Below are 16,611 nucleotides of genomic sequence, written 5' to 3'. Positions count from 1 at the left end.
GGCAGCCAGGTCTTAACATCAGCTGCATAAAAGGAAATCGAAGAAACTGCCCAAATATTACCAGGATGAAAGGCAGGATAAATAGCACAGAGCTGAATGCTGGGCTGGTCTGCCCTTCTGCAAGGGCGGCAGGTCTCCCCTTTTAACTTTGCATAGGGATTGCATAGCCCCACACCGTGTTCTCCTCTGCACCAGTGTGTGCTCATGCTGGGTTTGACAGCAGGATTTTGGGGTAAAATTACCCTCCTCTGTCTGTGGGCAAAGTGTGTGGAGTATCTCAGATGCTTCCACACATTCAAAGCCTGGGATCTGAGATCTGTGCCAGGCTTGCCTTTCTCCCAAAAGAAAAAAAGGTGAAAATGCATAAATCCTTTTTCAACTTTACATCTTTGCCAGCAGGTACCTGAATTAACACGCATATGTTGCAGAGCTCCACGTAGTGCATTGGAAAATAAAATGGGAGAAGATGAGGCTTTTTGTACCCAGGGAGCCTGTGAAATGGGTAGTGGGAACAGAGGCAGGTTGCACAGTCCTTCGAGGGAGGGAGTCCTGCTGGGTAGGTTCCAGGTAAGTCTTAGGAACCCCTTTGCTTAATGCTCTTAAGCTCCCTTTCCCTCTTAAGATTCATAGGATTTTGCTAAATGCCTAACATCTCTTTCAGCAGTGCTAGGATGTGTGGAATTAGGAAAGAGACTTGAAATTTCCACACCACCTTTAGTGGCTGCTAAAGAGAGTGAGTCACTGAAGACCAGTAACAAAAATTCTCCTTGCGGGGGGGGGGGGGGGGGGGGGGGACCACACCCAAAACCCAAATAAACAAAAGCTCTGAAATTTTCATCCCCACTGTCAGTATTTGTTTTTGGGGCAGCAGCCTTTTGGTGTGGTGTGGTAGCAAATTGCAGTTCTGGAATCCCAGAGATTAGAAACAAGCCTGAGTAACAGACAGCCGGTGAATGTGTTTTAAAATTGTCCATTTAACCCAAGGCTGCTCCACCGAATGCTTTTTTAGCTCTTATATTTTTAGTTAGATGTGTGATATCTTTGGCCTTTCTATAGGCAGACAGCCTGCATGAATTGCATGCTTCCTATTGATGGAGCTGAGTGCAGTCTTTAGCTTCTGTTAACTCGCCAGCAGTAGTGTACTGGAAATTTCTAATTCAGAAATAGGTCTTCTACAAATGATTTAACATCAGGCCATTGAAATTCATTTGTGTTTTCCTTCTTAAGGCTATTAAAGACGTAGAGAAAACATTTAGCACCAAATTAATGGTTGCATTTTTGTTTTAATCCTGCAGATGGGGTTGATTTATATCTCAAAAATGTGCTGCACAGAGGAATTATAATATTGCACAGTTTTTAAGTTGTACTTAATTTTTTTTCATGCCAATATTTTCAGTTAGATGCTGCCTCTTTAATGTGGTGAGTTTTCTTTTTCATTAACTGTAAGGCGCTGCATTTCATTCTCTAGTTTGTATTCCTTTGTCCATTGAAATACTTGCCTGAGGTCTATGGTGATTGGGAAGCTGGGACGAGGCAGAAGGTGCTGGGGCTCTTGCCGCCATCCCCTTCTTGTGGAGGGATGTAAAAGCAGAAGGGTGGCAGGCTGCCTGCAGTCTCTGGGGGGAGGCAGATCCAGCTGAAGAGAAGGAAATGGTGCGCTCCTACATGCAGATAGGAGAGAAGAAGATGGGATTAAATGACAGAGCAGAGATTTTGCACAATAGTGGCTGCTCTGATAAAATCTGGTTGGCTTTCCCTTGAGGATTATACAGAGATAAGCAGCCTTAGCTCATTAGCACCTCCCTTTCCTCTTGCTCTCTGATGATTGCTTTAGGTTTGATGGCAGGACTTGCTCTGCGCCGGGGTGCAGTGCTGGAAATGCAGCACATCCTGAAGCCTGAGATGTTAGGTCATATGCCATTTCTTGCAGCTGAGATAAGACTCTAGCTCAGTTGCTGTATGTATGCTTGGACCTTCCTCCTCACAGTGTTTAGTGCTCTTGATGCATGAAAGCAACCATTAGAATCACAGGACTGAGTTTTTGAAAAAATGAGCTTTCTTATAGTCATTCCCACTAACACAAGTCCTGAAGTAGCGATGGAAATGATCTTAACTTAGTAATTCTGGAGAGCATGATGGTCTTTGAAAATTGATCTGGCAAGTATTAAAAAAAAGGAGTGATGTTTTTCAATGTGCCTTCAAGTTAGGTCACTAATGATACTACTGCAATATCACAGTCACTGCAAATGTTAGTTCTTTGAAAGAAATACACGAGATGCTCCCTAACTGTTGTACGGAGTTACACTGTATTCCTTGTGACAATGCATACACATCCCTACTTGCTAAAACTGGTCTGAGCAATTTCCAGCCCTCAAATGCTTTTTACCAGCTCTTGCTGGAGTTTAAAACTTATCCATATCTGCTGTTGACGTGTGTGATTGTTCGAGTGATCCTCTGACCTTCAGCCAGAAAAACCAAAGGTTTAAAGTCATTAAGGTCTTTCCTGGGCTATATTGGGATGTGCTCGCCTGTCCCCCAGGCTGATTCGTCAGAGATGTCTGCCTAGGTTGGGGGGAGACTTTGCATTTATATAGTCATGTTAAATGAATCTACTTGGAAGCATATTTAGTACTTAAATTAACCACAGTAGTTGAAGAATGGTGCTTTCCTGCTTTTAATTCATATACCTAAACCTACCCTATCTACTGGAACATAGAGAGGCTAGCTGCAGATTTGTGCTATCTTGCATGCTTTTCCTGTGTGTTTTCTCAATGGCTCTACTCTTCGTAATTGTTAATTGCCTCTCCTCAAGTTAGGTGTGAATCCTGCATGGATCTGCCTAGCTTTTGCTGCAGGCGTATCTCCAGCTAACTCCAGCACTAGCAGGAAGGGCAAAGTGACAAGTACATGTTAATCACAGTGGGCTCATGGCCTGTTTAAGGCCAGGGACATGAAAAGGGTTTAGAAATGAAAATATTGCTTACCATGACAAAAATGCCCTCAGGTTAGGTTCCGCACTGGGAATACTGGTGGTACATGTGAACTCTGCACATCGTGGTGGGTGTGTCTTGCTGAAATTGCAGAAATCCCCACTTTCACATCCCAGGTCAGGAAGGAGAGGAAATGCTTTTCTGCTGGTGGTGTAACTCGTTTTGGACTGTAGCATCAGGTTATGTTTCCATGCCACTCGTTGCTGCCATTTTAATTTAAAATTTAAGAACAGCATTTCCCTTAAAAAAACTTCATCATTATGTTGACTCTGAGGGTGTTCCCTGTCAGCTCTGCAGCAATGGCATCTGGGGTTAAGAAGGCTCTCAACTTCATCTCAGGCAGTATTTCCAATGAAAAAAATTGGCCTTTGGCCTCAGAAGATATGCAGCTTGGAATATAGCTATTACCTTGTACTGGAGCACCTTTAAATTATGCTCTGTGCGTTTGCTTTGTGCTGTGTCCGCAGCTGTGACTAGATGTGGGCAGCAATGCTGAACAGAGGATGGAAGAGGCTTTGGGAATTAAGGCCTTGCAGATGAGCAGGTCAAAAGTAGAAGGGAACAAAACTGAAATCATCACTGGTTCTCCCAAGTTCTTTGCTGTACTTACGTGGGTTAATCTAATCTCTTAATGTGATACTACAGTTGTCAAAAGCAGAGAGGAAACACTGATGTTGTGTCTCTATTGTAGGCACCGTTGCAGTGCTACTAACTGTGGTGTGCTGGGTCAGGAAAAAGCATTTCTTCGAAGTGATGCACTTCAGAGCATGGCCAAAATAAAATGAAAAAACAGTTGCTACAATTCCCACAAACAGCTGTGAATAGTTATCTGGAGCTCTGCATAACCTGTGTAGCACACAAACAGCTCAAGATTTGCAGATCCCTCTACCCTTTACTGGAAGTAACCTTCTCTTTGCAGGAGCAGGAACTCCTCTGACTAGCACACTTGGGGAGAGTGAAGGCCCATTTATTTCATATATCACTCTGCTGATTTTCTGGCAGGCTGTTTGGTGGGGCAGAATAGCTTGGAGAAATGTGGTCATCCTCATTGCATTGGGCAGTGATTTGAGGACGTGGTAGAAAGGAGCCTGGGGGAGCAGGGACAGACGGACTGTAAATAGCTTTTCTCCTATGTGGTTGCATTGGAAAAGGCCAACTCATGGCCCCATCTGCTTTTGTTTTGTTCCCTAACAAAGTACTAGTGGACAAACCCAGCAGTATGTTTTCCCACTTCTGAAATGTCTGAAACAAAAGGTTTTAGCTAGCATCCTTTTATATTTCTAAAGGGTCCTATATCTACTTTATCAGGAATGTATTAAGCCTCTAGTATGGAAAACTTTGCCATTTAAAACATTTTTTCCCCCCTAAAAGTCCTCTTGAACCTCTGAAGCCCAAGGTGCTCTTAGATAGGAAAGTTTAGATTTTGCAGGAGCTGTAACTTTTAAAAACAGTAATACTTCTCCTTTTTATACAGTGGGAAGAAATTGGTGAGGTGGATGAAAACTACGCTCCGATACACACATACCAAGTATGCAAGGTAATGGAACAGAATCAGAACAACTGGCTTCTGACCAGCTGGATCTCTAATGAAGGGGCATCCCGCATCTTCATTGAGCTCAAATTCACCTTGAGGGACTGTAACAGCCTTCCAGGAGGACTTGGGACTTGCAAAGAGACTTTTAACATGTATTACTTTGAATCAGATGATGAAGATGGGAGGAACATCAAAGAAAACCAGTACATCAAGATTGATACCATCGCTGCTGATGAGAGCTTCACAGAGTTAGACCTTGGCGACAGAGTTATGAAGCTAAACACAGAGGTGAGAGATGTTGGGCCTCTAACGAAAAAGGGATTTTACCTCGCTTTCCAGGATGTGGGTGCTTGCATCGCCCTGGTCTCTGTGCGCGTGTACTACAAGAAATGCCCATCGGTGATCCGCAACCTGGCCCGCTTTCCTGACACCATCACGGGAGCAGATTCCTCGCAGCTGCTAGAGGTGTCGGGCATCTGTGTCAACCACTCAGTGACTGATGAGGCGCCGAAGATGCACTGCAGTGCTGAGGGGGAATGGCTGGTGCCCATCGGGAAGTGCTTGTGCAAGGCAGGGTACGAGGAGAAGAACAACACCTGCCAAGGTAAGGGTTTGGAGGGATGGTGCTGTGCTGAGGCTGCCAAGGTGATGTGTGGTCTTGGCTTTCTTCTTTTCCATGTCCTTCATGCTTGGTTGAGTTGACAATGGTGGGTCGGGTTCTCGCTTCCACTGAGGTCCTTTGAACGACCGTGACAAAATGAAGAGGCCGGCCTTGGCTGGATGTAGTGGGACTTGACACCTGTGAATGTCTTTCTGGTGCTTACAGGGCTGTGGACAAGGAGAATCTGGCATGCCACTATTACCTCTGGAGCACTGTACTGTTGGCTCCATGAGGCGATTGCAATCTTACCTGTTATTTAAAGCTTTATGCTTTTTTTCCTCAGTGTCGAGGTTTCCTTATGAATTTTAGAAGCTTGGTTTCTTTTTTCTGGACTGTACCAGGGAATGTTTGAAGCTAATCTCCCGATGCAAGATGCATTTTGGTTTTGTATGTAAAAGAGTATGTTTTTCTCTCTCTGTCAGTCTATGGGGGGGTGTGGGGGAATTTGATGTTGTGTGAGTTATTGATTCTCCTCTTCGCTAAATAGTTTAATACAAAGCTGCTCGGGCGTTCAGAGTTAAACCTAAAGCCCCACTGATAAAAATGCTTCCGTATGTGCTGAAGTTTTCACACAAGTAGCTGGCTGAGGTTCCTAAGCTGCTGGTCAGGATAGGTCTCCTGAATCATCAGGGGCCTTGTGCAAGACATCTAGGGTATCTGAAGCTCAAGACCTAAAAAAGAATACTTTTAAAGAAAAGTGCAACATACTCTAAGAGTGTATAAGCTCATTTTATGGTTTGCTGTATTACATGCTTGTTTATAAAATTTACCCTTCCATTGTAAGTATGTAACAAGTAGCTTAAAACCAATTTGGACATAAAAGAGAAGGGGAAAGAAAAAAAAGATTTCAATGCAGTTTGCTTTTTGCAAAATTATATGTTGGTCATCGATCCCATCTTAATTGCCTTGTACTTGCAGCCATGTGGTAACAGATAACCTGTGGGGAAGGCAGAGGGATTCTGCTCCAGCCAAAGCTGGTGTTGCATTTTCTCTTCACCTCACTCCAGACATTTGTTACTGGTGTTTGTAGTGTTGGTGCAAAGGATAGAGGAGTCATATCCAAAGCAAACTGTGGCCTTGATCCTTCAGCCCTCGGTCACGCACTGTGCCCCTGAAGATTACATAGTTCAAGTCTCTTCAAGTCAAGGGTTGACTTGAAAAGAAAATATAGGTATGTTTGTTTTTGGAGAGACCTCTAGTAAACATCATGTGGAGTATACTTTTTGACCAGGATAGTCTCCTTTTTCTGCAGATGTAGTCAGTATAGCAAAATCTGACTTGGTTTTGCTTTTCCTGTGCCAATAAAGACAGTTCTCCCATTTAGGGGGGAAGAAGAGGCTAACTTGATGTTTGATACTGCACAAGGAGAGCTACGATCAGCATTAGCCCAAGCTGAGGAAATCTAGGCTGTCACAGATGAGGGATGTGTGTCAGATAGATCAGCAAGGATCTGCTTTATTATGGCTAGAAATACCGTGTCCCAGAATAACATGCACTGGTTTGGTGCTATGTCTAGACACGGACTTCAGTCACCTGTAACAATTTTTGGAGGAAAGGGGTACATCCATTAGTCACCTTTCAAATCCTGCCCTCCCATGCTGCATGAGCAGCATGGGGTATCTCAAAGCACTATTAAGGATCTCAAAACCAAACAAAAAAACAAAACACCAAAAAAAAACCAAACCAAAAAACTGGACTGGTTTAAACTAGAAACCTGAGACTATCTTTGAAGAGCCTGCTATGCCTGTAGAGCAGTTGGGTCTCTGGCAGTGCTGAGATAGCAATCTGGGGTGTGCTTTCAGAAGACCTGAGTGGTTTGAGGTTCTGCTTTCCATTTTGGGGTGTGGGTTGTGTTTTGAAATTTATTTTTCTTAGTCATTTGAGAGGACATTGTCTGGCCCCGCAATTTATGACTGTGTTGGGTAGGATTGTGATCGTAGTTTGGAAGTGTAAAGATGCTTTGTGGAGAGGTACCCTTGTCCTTCTGTCATAATGCATATCTGCATAAACTACTTTAGTACTTCACCTACAGCCTACACCTAGGGCAGGAGTTTATCACTTTAATTGCTCTGGAACTGTTAAAGCCCATAATTCTCATTTGTAGGAGAGCCCTAAATTCCATCACCAAATCAATGGGATGTGGGGATCTGAGTGCCTATGGCAAAGTCTGTTTGAGGGCCCCATTTGGATGTCCTGTGTTTAACCCAGGTCATCATGCCAAACGTTTCCTGTTTGTTGGCTCCGAGATGCTCAGTTGGTAGGAGACATTCAGCCTTAGGCCATTCAGGAGGTCTGCCTTCAGTGGGTGTGGAGTTCACGCTGAAACCCTGTGTGAGTAAAATGCTTTCCAGTTTGGATATTGTTATATTCACAAGAATGAGTTTTTTTCTAGGACAGTAAAGTTAAACTTTGCAGCCCATAAGCAGAATAAGTAACACCAAGAAAGGTCCTATGTGCTTGTAAATGCTTTTTTTTTTTTTTTTTTTTCTCCCCCTTCACAGCCTGACTGGTGTTTAGGAAATGAACTCCATGCTCCTGGTTGACATGACGATGATCTTGGCACTCTGCAGTGTAGCTTTGACAAACACCTAAATAACTTCTGACCTTTGGCTTGTAAATCACTTGGGTGCATCTTGTAAGCGGTCTGCCTGCTTGCTTTCACTGAGGTGTAAGCAGGTTATTAGTGACCACACTTTGGGAAACATTTTCAACCCAGAAGAGCCTAGCTTTATTAAAATTTCTCCTGCAAAGATGACATTTTCCAAGTTCTAGTGTCATGTCTGGACAGAGCAGACTGCACTCTCTTATTAGAGGTGATGTAAATCCCAGTCACCCTCACAAACATATGGGAACTATTGAAATCCCTTCTGCCTACAAATCATTAATTGGCAACGATGTTCTGAATTCATCATCTTGTCAGCAGGGTTCCTGTTTGAAGAAGGCACTGACAGTAACAGCTGAGCAATTTCTGTCGCTGGGGACACTGAGGCTGTAAATATGACATGGTCTAATCTCCTTATATAATGTGCTCACTCTCTCAATTAATATAGGCATCTAGGTAGCAGTTACTGTAAAGAACTCAAACTGTTTGCATTTTTACACTTCTTTTGGCAACATGGCCCATTTATCAGCAGTTGCTATGGGACAGCTAGAGGTAAATTGTGACTGTTTTGGGACATGTTTATAAAGGACCAGTGTTAAGGTTCATTATTCACAAGAATAAATTGCTGTACTAGTTAATAAGAGAAATGAAAGCAGTTGCTCTGTGAATTTCTGCGCTGGTTTCCAGAGTGGTGATTTGGTGTCACTAAAGGACTGATGGTTACTGGCTTTGCCTCCGTTCAGCCAGTGCCATCTGAATGGGTCCTTGAGGAAAATGCCCACAATTTCAAGTCTCCTAAAGGTGGTCTCCTCCTTAGCAGGCCAGCAACCAAAGTTGAGGGCCAGATTCTAAAATGCTGTAAAACCTGATGTAGACTGAAGTCTCTGTCTTTACCCATTTAGGGGTTTGGCCAAACAATTTCTTATCTGCCCCAGTCTATGCTTTCCTTTTTCCTGCAGTGTCATAGGTGAGTTTTATTGTAACTTCAATTTTAGTTGCTTACTGTATACAGCAGGGCTCACCATTGGGGTTTGCGTAGGAAATTAATAAAATTGCTGTGAAAAAGGCATCTTCTGGCACTTTTCTTTGTATTCATCCTCACCTTCAGCCCAATATGTTCTCAGTGAGAAGCAAGAAGCACTTACTTTTACGCCTTTAAAGGCTCTGGAGCCTATGCTACTGGAAGGCAGGGGATGTTGACATGTTAAGCTAATGAGACCCAAATACACTGGAAGTGGTGAGATCCTGCTAGTGACTGGGGGGCTTCAGAGTGGTAACTGCAGATGTAATTCATTTGCAGAGCCTGATATTCAGCTGCTTTTAGAGCTGAATCACAAATTAATTAAATATTTGTTAAAAAAACCCAAACAAACAAACAAGAACAACACCTGCATTGAATGAGAGCCAAGCTGAAAAGGTGAGTAGTGAGTTCAGGAGGTCACAAGGCTCTCCTTCCCAAGAATCAGTGCATGCTGCTACTTGAAGAGACATCAAAAGGAGTACAGCTGGTTTTAGCCAGCTACAAGGCATGGACAAGATTACAGATGTTAGAGGTGGACAAAATAATGGAGGAAAACTCAGTGAAATCTTTCTTCACCCTTGCCGCCTTCTGAGGAAGAACTTTAAAACTGAGGGCTGGAGGGAGGATGGGTTGAGGTGTGGTTTTCTGGTTTTAGAAAGGAATTGCTGCCAGAGGAAATACTTGGATTTTTTTTTTTTTTTTGTAAAACAACTGTAGAATGTTCAAGCCCTTCTGCTGTCTTAAATATTGATATTTGTTTGATTAGCCTTCCCTTAATCAACCTTGCTGAACATACCTCAATGCATTTACAAAACAATATTTATTTTTGCTGATTGCTCATTACTTGTGTTGCAATTCAGCGGAGGTCTTGCCAAGAGAAATGAGAATTTCTTACAGAAAACAAAGGCTGCAGAAAAACCTCGTGTTTGCAGGTCTTTTATTCTGGATATAATTAAAACTAATTGACATAGGTAGCTAGCTTATGTAGATCAGAAGTTTACCTGCCGAATCAGTTCTCGGGTGATTTTGTTGCTGGCTGATTGGGGGCGAAGCAGAGTTGCTTATCTTCCTCTGAGAGCAGTGCAATCAGCACAGACGTTTGAAGGCCCTTTCCCAGAGCAGTGATTGCCCCCCTGTTGATCAGCTATTGGAAGGATGTTCGGAGGCAACTGGTTTTTTGCAGCTGTGCGGGAGTAGGCACGCAGAGGTAGTGACCCTCGGCTGGTGGGTAGCAGAAGGCACTGTCTGTGGAGTGTTGGGAGGCAACTGAGGGCTTGCAAAGGCGGTGATGGCAGAGCCATGCTTGATGACTATCGTGTTTCTGTGTCTGCACAGCAGCTATCCCAGAGGCCTGACATGTGAATGAAACACATAGCTGATACCATAATAAACCCCCCCCCACAACCTGTATTTTTAACAAATCAGCTGTGTGTGGTTTCCTCAGGTGACGTAGTGCCGCAGCTTAGCTGTTGCCTTCCCTGTCCCCTTATTACTAAGAAATGGAAATGTGCTGCTGCACACGTAACCTTATTTTGGAGCTTGGGCTTTTGCTCTGAAGCAGCCAGTTTTTGCATCTGATGTAGGCACAGGAGGGGGGCAACTTTTCTTCAGCCCCCTCCACAACTTGCTTGCCTGCTTCTCTGCCTCAGGTTGGCTGAAGTCTCACTCTAAATTCCTTGTTATGGATGATAGAAAGACAGTGTACTGCTAAATCCTTCCTGTCTTGTGGGAGACTTCCCAGCTGGGACTTAGGTGAATAAGGCAAGTGTGCTTTTACCCTTGTGGTGGAGTGGAAAGCAAGCAAAGTCCAGGGATAAAATAAATATCTCTTTTTAATTGTTCTACTGGGAGGTGATTACATGGCAAGAAAAACATTGATGGAAATATTCAGTATACGGAGAACACTGAATTTGGAAATACAGTTGCCCCTCCAGGGAGTTCTTTGCCCATCATTCATACTTCTCATGCGTTTTTCTGATTAAAACCAAATTGGCTGGGAGTGTAGCGTGGTAGGTGTTTATATAATTATGAGCTGAAGTGCCTAGTTAATTTTAATTAGGCACAAAACCAACCAGTGTCAGAATGGTGGAATTTTTGGCCACACAGTGTGTATTATCTTTTCAAATGTAAAGAAAATCACTTGAATGCTACACTTCAGCAAAAGGCAGTTGTCACTGGAGGGGAAATGGGTTTTACTCTGTAGAGAGGTGTGTGTGTGTATGTACTTAGGTGTTGTGTTCTGCAGCTGAAATAATTAACAAGAGCAGGGAAATGTTGTCCACAAATCAAAACTGTGTTGCAACAGGATTGATTAAATATTACTGTCTTCTTTGTTTTACTTTGCATGGGTATTTGCCTTCATTATAGGAGGCACGGTATCTGTGTATGCACAATATATTGTGCTTTGCTAATGAGTTGTAACCTTCTGTACTACCTTGTATGCTCATAACCCTGATGACTCTGAAGATCTTTCCTCATTCTGCAGCAATGCTTTTAGGCCATTACTTTGACCAACTTACCTTACAGTTCTTTGCAGTGTGGCTGCTGTGCAGTCACCTTCCAGAAGGACAGTTAAGGAGTACTTTATTCCCCCCACAAAGTATAGATTGAGCAGTGCAAATAAAACAAAGTTTGGAAATGGCTCTGAAAGTGTAAACTGTGAAGGTCATGTTTGCTTCTTAGCCATAAGAAATTTTGGGGCAGATCTTAGGGTATGCTTTATAGTCTGGTCCTAGATAACTAGCTGATATTTACTTGAATGCTGACTTTGTTTGATTTTAGCATTCTTGAATATAGGGTAGCCATTGGTAGCTTAGGGAATTTCTTAAATTATGAGATGGGAGAAGTGTTGCAGGAGAAAAGGAGTGTTAGCCATGGTGCCGTTAGGTTCCTTTGATTGCCACCTTTGACTTTGAATTGCTTGGAAACAGCTTGCTTATTAATTGTGGTTTTTAGAACTCTGGAGAAATACTAAGGATAAACTACATGAGTGCTGCTTGGCAATGCAGTGAATTTAATTGCCTTGATTTAAGATACGGCTGTCCCCAGCTGCCCACTCTGTCCCATTGCTGGAAGCTGCTGCGGGCTCTGTAGAACTGGATAGTCTGCCCGTGAGCTGATGTGACCAATGGAGGCCTTGTCTTGATGCCCCATCCTGGAGGCAAATAAGATGTGGGCATTATCCCTGGATGGTGATCTTTAGCAGAAGGGTGGCTGCAACCTCTCGAACTGCCAAGGGTTTGCCAGAGGTCGTTTGTCAGAACCCTCATTCCACCTAATTTATATGGGGTATTAGAATGAAGTTGTACTATTGTGTTTTGTTCATAATTTGGGTTTTTAGTTTTGTGTTTCTCATTTAAAAACACTTAGCAGTAGTTGATGATGTGTTGACATTTCAATAATAAGCTTTTCTCTCTGCATGCTTTACATCTTGACCATTTTAACTTGCTTTGGGTTAACACTGAGGTTGAAATTCGGGAACTGCAGAAGGCGGCTACAACTGTGCCTTGTATGAACAAATTTGTAGCTTACTTTTTATTTCATTTCTTTAGCTGGATAAACTTGTATCCCATATAAGGTGAGTGTTCAGTAGACTGCAATAAGAGCAAAGAGACTGCAACACAGATGTCTGCAGAAAGAGGTGAATCTGCTCTTCATGTAAACAGAGATGCCCATTTATTTTGCTGGAAGCTTGCTCATTTTCTATCACTGAAGAAGTTAATCAAGTATAGACACAATGGTATCCACGAACAACACATGGTTAAGGTTGTATTGAGCATGGTACTGATGTGCTTCCATTTTTTTATTTCCCTCAGGGTGGCTATGAGGTTGTTTAATACTGGAATGAACTCGGAAGAGTGAGGCTAGGTGTTATATAAACCCCAAACCGTACACCCAAAACAGATTAAAGAAGAAAAGACAAAAGAGACAACGCCAGGCTTGTGGATGTCCCTTATTATTTTCATATACCTGTCTTATCTTTATAAATGTATGTCCTTAAAAAAACAGCTGAAGTTTGAAGAACTGGGATTTAAGATGACAACTTTCTTCTCACTGTAAATGACAGTTAATCAAGCTAAGGCCAAGGAAATACCACCCCCTGGAAAATCCAAGCTGTAATAGGTGCAGCTCAGTGGCATTATCAGGATAAATCCACTGGCTGTCGGGGGGAAACAAGACTGTCCCTGCCTGCATGCCTTCCCGTGCCACCTGAGGTTATGTTCCTGGAAGCAGGGTGGGTTGGAGAGGATACGCATCAGCAGAGCATCTTCATCTGCATCTTAAGCCTGGCATCCTTGCACAGCCCACTGTGGTGGTGACGGTGGTGGGCTCAGCTCCCATGGCAGGTTTGCCTGGCCAGCGTGGCACAGGAGGCAGAGCCGGCTTGGGATGTGACCCATTCTTGCGGTGAGACTTGGTGGTATATCCTGAGTCAAGCCCTCATGGTAGGCTTTGAGTGGCTTATGAGTAGTTTCCCTGGCACTTCAGATGTGAGTATTTCAGTGTGGGGAAAGAAATAGTTAATACAGACTATTAAAAACATTTCCAGGTCCTACAAAGGGCTTTTCTCTGTTGGATCTTGAAGGGTCTACTTTATGAAGTAGGTCAGAGTCACTGTTCCCCATTTAATAAATGACAGCCTTGGGCCAGAGGCTGAGTTGTTCAGTGCCAGCTAGAGGCTGATCCAGGGCTCTGGGTGTCAGTGCTGTACTTGATCCTATGTGCTCTTTTTATGGTCTTAGACTAACCTAAAACCCTTGTAAGATCATTCATCTCCAGGTGGATTCATTGGGAAGTAACAGCAAATTTACCATTCCTCTAGAGCTGGGATTTGAACAGAAGTTGTCTTCACAAAAGACTTGCTTTTGTACCTCAATTAGATGCTTTTCTTCAAAAAATGTTTGGCCTGGAGGTGCATTTTCTGAGAAGGACTCTCACGTCAACTGGAGCCTCTGCCTAGTGTGGAAGCTGTTCTGAGGAGTCCATCTCTGCCCGAAGGTCCCTTTTGCTGCCAGAGTCTCAGCGTTATTGAGTACCAGACCCTCTGCGTACAGATAAAAAAGCATCCCCTGCCCCAGCAGACTCTCCAGTCCCTCTGCACATATGTGACTAGTATTACTTGAATAAAGTGAGCCTACCTAGGGAGCCAACATGATCTTTATTGAACTCTGGAGTCACAGTTACCATCCACCAAGTGAAATGGCTGCCTCCTGCGTGGTCATAAGGGTCACGCTGCTACGGTACTAATTCCCCGAATAATGCATTAGAGGTCTTACACTGAGTCAGGCAGTCTGTCATCCCATTGCAACAGTGACAGAGGTCACAGCATTGGCTTCAAAAGCTGCCTGGAAAGGAAGGTTTTTAATTACTGCAGCACCAAAGGAAAAGCTGCTCCCTATGAGCGTGGGGAATGTGCTAATTTGGTATTTGGTGGAAGTAGCCTGTGGGTTGCAGCTTTCTAGCTCCAAGCCACCTTGCAGATAGCCTGCAACCCAGGCAGTGACAGAGCCAGGACCGTGGACTTCATTACTGCTGGGGCTCTGTGCAGGTTTGAGAAGCGCCAGCAATGATGGGATCTTGGGACAGGAGCCAGCATTTTATTAGTATAAATCCAAGGCAATTGGGCATGTTAATTACTGGAAGAAAGCCACAGCAGGGAGGAAAGGGTTCAGGATGGCGGGGAGGTGCCGTGGTTAATTGCCAAGGTCCATGGATGCCCTGTGACCCTGTACTGGTGGGATTTCCTTCGTTGCAATGGTTGACTTGCAGCAGATTGAGTATTATCTCTCCAGGAAGAAGCCTCTAGAGCAAAGTGTCTGCAGAGGGAATTTGAGGTAAAAATGGCTAAAGGCTCACAGAGTACTATGGCAAAACCAGTCATGGGACCTTCTAGTACCAAGTCAGATGTTGCTCAGGGCTTTTGCATGCGTATGAGCGGGCTGGTAAGGGATAAGTGTACAGGTGATGGGATTTCACTCTTCCTGTCCTGCCTGGTTTTGGGGCTGCTTTTTTCCTGAGCACTTGGTGCTCTTTCAGTGCCAGAGCAGGTGATTGGCAAGAGACTCATCCTAGAAGTGAAATGCATGGAAATGGCTACAAACCTCTGCAGAAAAGGGCAGCTGTCTGTCTTGCAAAATAATCTTTCCCTCTCTGCCTACCCAAAGTTCTCAGTGAGGCTCAGATAAAAGCTTTTCTCCCCTTCCTGTGCTCAAGGCTGGCCTGTATTATTTATTTATCTGTAAAGCCTTTTTTTTTTTCCCTAGAAGAGCTTTTATATTATTTTTCTTTGCTCTCACAGTTCAAGCATGATTTAATACGTCAAAACTTGTTTGCGTAGCTGGCCTTGATTGTCTTGCATACTTCCACTAAAACAGGGCAGTCATCCTTCCAGGCATGCTGCTGCCCAGACAAATGAAGTGTCACAGCAGCTAGGACCTGTTCTCGTGTTGTGACAGCAGTAGCATCCTCTGACAAAGCCAGCAGCGGGGAATTTAGATGGGAATAATGCCTCTGTATATGGCTTGGGTCAGAGCAGTGTGGGCCCACACAGGCAGATGCAGAGACAAGCTTATGCTCGAGCGACTTAATTGATCATTCATGTGCAAAGGCATTTTGGTCCAGATTGCGAGTCTAGCTAGTACCAGAGAGAGAAAGAAACTGTCCTGTTGGTGCCTGTGTTGGCGAGCCTGGCAGAAATGGCACTCGGAGCCCTTGCTGCAGGGTAGTGCTGCGTGCAGGTTTCCTGGCAGGTGTGAATTGCAGTGTGATCTTGTGCTTTCTGTAGTTGGTGGGGATTTTATCATTGATTTTGATGGGAGGGAGATGATAATCCTTTATAATATTTTTCTTAACAACTAAATGATTTCCTGGCCTAGATCTTTATTAAGTGTTTCACTGACTGCTAGCAGAGTACAGCTTATAGGATAGAAATTTAGTTCATAATAATTGATGTAACTCAGATCAGACCTATTTCTCAGCAAATGGTCTGATCTTGATCTCCTCCAAACCTCCCAAATATCAGAGAGTTTCTGGTGCTTTGTGGTTGTCTTTTTCTCATCTCATGCAGGGGGACACAGGCTAAAGTTCATCCATGTGTTTCTGCACTGTGCTCCGTTGAAAAGAGTAGGGAAAAAGTTTTGAGTCACTCCTCACTCTTATTACAGTTTGAAATGGCATGTCAGCCCTTCGAGCCTTCTTGCAGGACTTGATGCATCATAGGAAGCCTTCCGTAAGCTGCTGCTGCAGTGCTGTCTGCTCAGCTGACTCTTGCTCTGCAGTTGGTGTCCTCACATTGATGTCTTTGGGCTCTCACCTCCTGGATGCGTTGGTAACAATACTCAGCAGTCGGGTCAGTCAGGTGCTTTTTTTGCTGGTGTGCTGTGTGGGATGGCTGCTAGCTGGAAATCTGGTGCTTGGGGACAAGTGAAATGATTGTATGAGTACGTTATTGACTAAGCTCTGTGCGTGGCTAATGGCATTGACAAGAGCTGTGTCATCCTGACGGTGAAGGCGGTGAGTCACACGCTGGCTCTGAAATGTAGCGTTGTTAAGTGCACTGGTAGATGGGGCGGCCAGTGCCCCCTGCCAGACCCTGCCCTTCAAAATATTATAGGGGTACTGTTTGGTTTGGTGGCCTCCCAGCAATTCCCAGGGCAGAAGGGTGCTTGGAGAGCGCCAAAAAGTCTGCTGCTTCCCCCCCCCCCAAGACTATGCTAGATCAGACCTTGGTATATAAAGCAGTTGGCCAGTGTTATCTGAAAACTTGATCCCATGGCTGTGTAAACTTCTTTTGTAAGAGCATAC

At 44.0% G+C, this 16,611-nt stretch overlaps 1 protein-coding gene across 9 annotated transcripts in view; it reads left to right on the top strand.

Annotated features, from left to right (window-relative positions):
* Positions 1-16,611, top strand: part of EPHA5 (EPH receptor A5) — a 204,402-nt gene that overhangs the window by 40,782 nt on the left and 147,009 nt on the right. For all 9 annotated transcript variants that reach the window (XM_052774023.1, XM_052773983.1, XM_052774016.1 and 6 more), the window contains exon 3: positions 4,465-5,128. In XM_052774023.1, the coding sequence (XP_052629983.1) occupies positions 4,465-5,128 (664 nt within the window). The remainder of the gene's footprint in view (positions 1-4,464; positions 5,129-16,611) is intronic.

This window comes from Harpia harpyja, chromosome 2 (assembly GCF_026419915.1).
Source record: "Harpia harpyja isolate bHarHar1 chromosome 2, bHarHar1 primary haplotype, whole genome shotgun sequence".
Taxonomy (NCBI): Eukaryota; Metazoa; Chordata; class Aves; order Accipitriformes; family Accipitridae; genus Harpia; species Harpia harpyja.
This window is presented reverse-complemented; position numbering and strand designations above follow the sequence as displayed.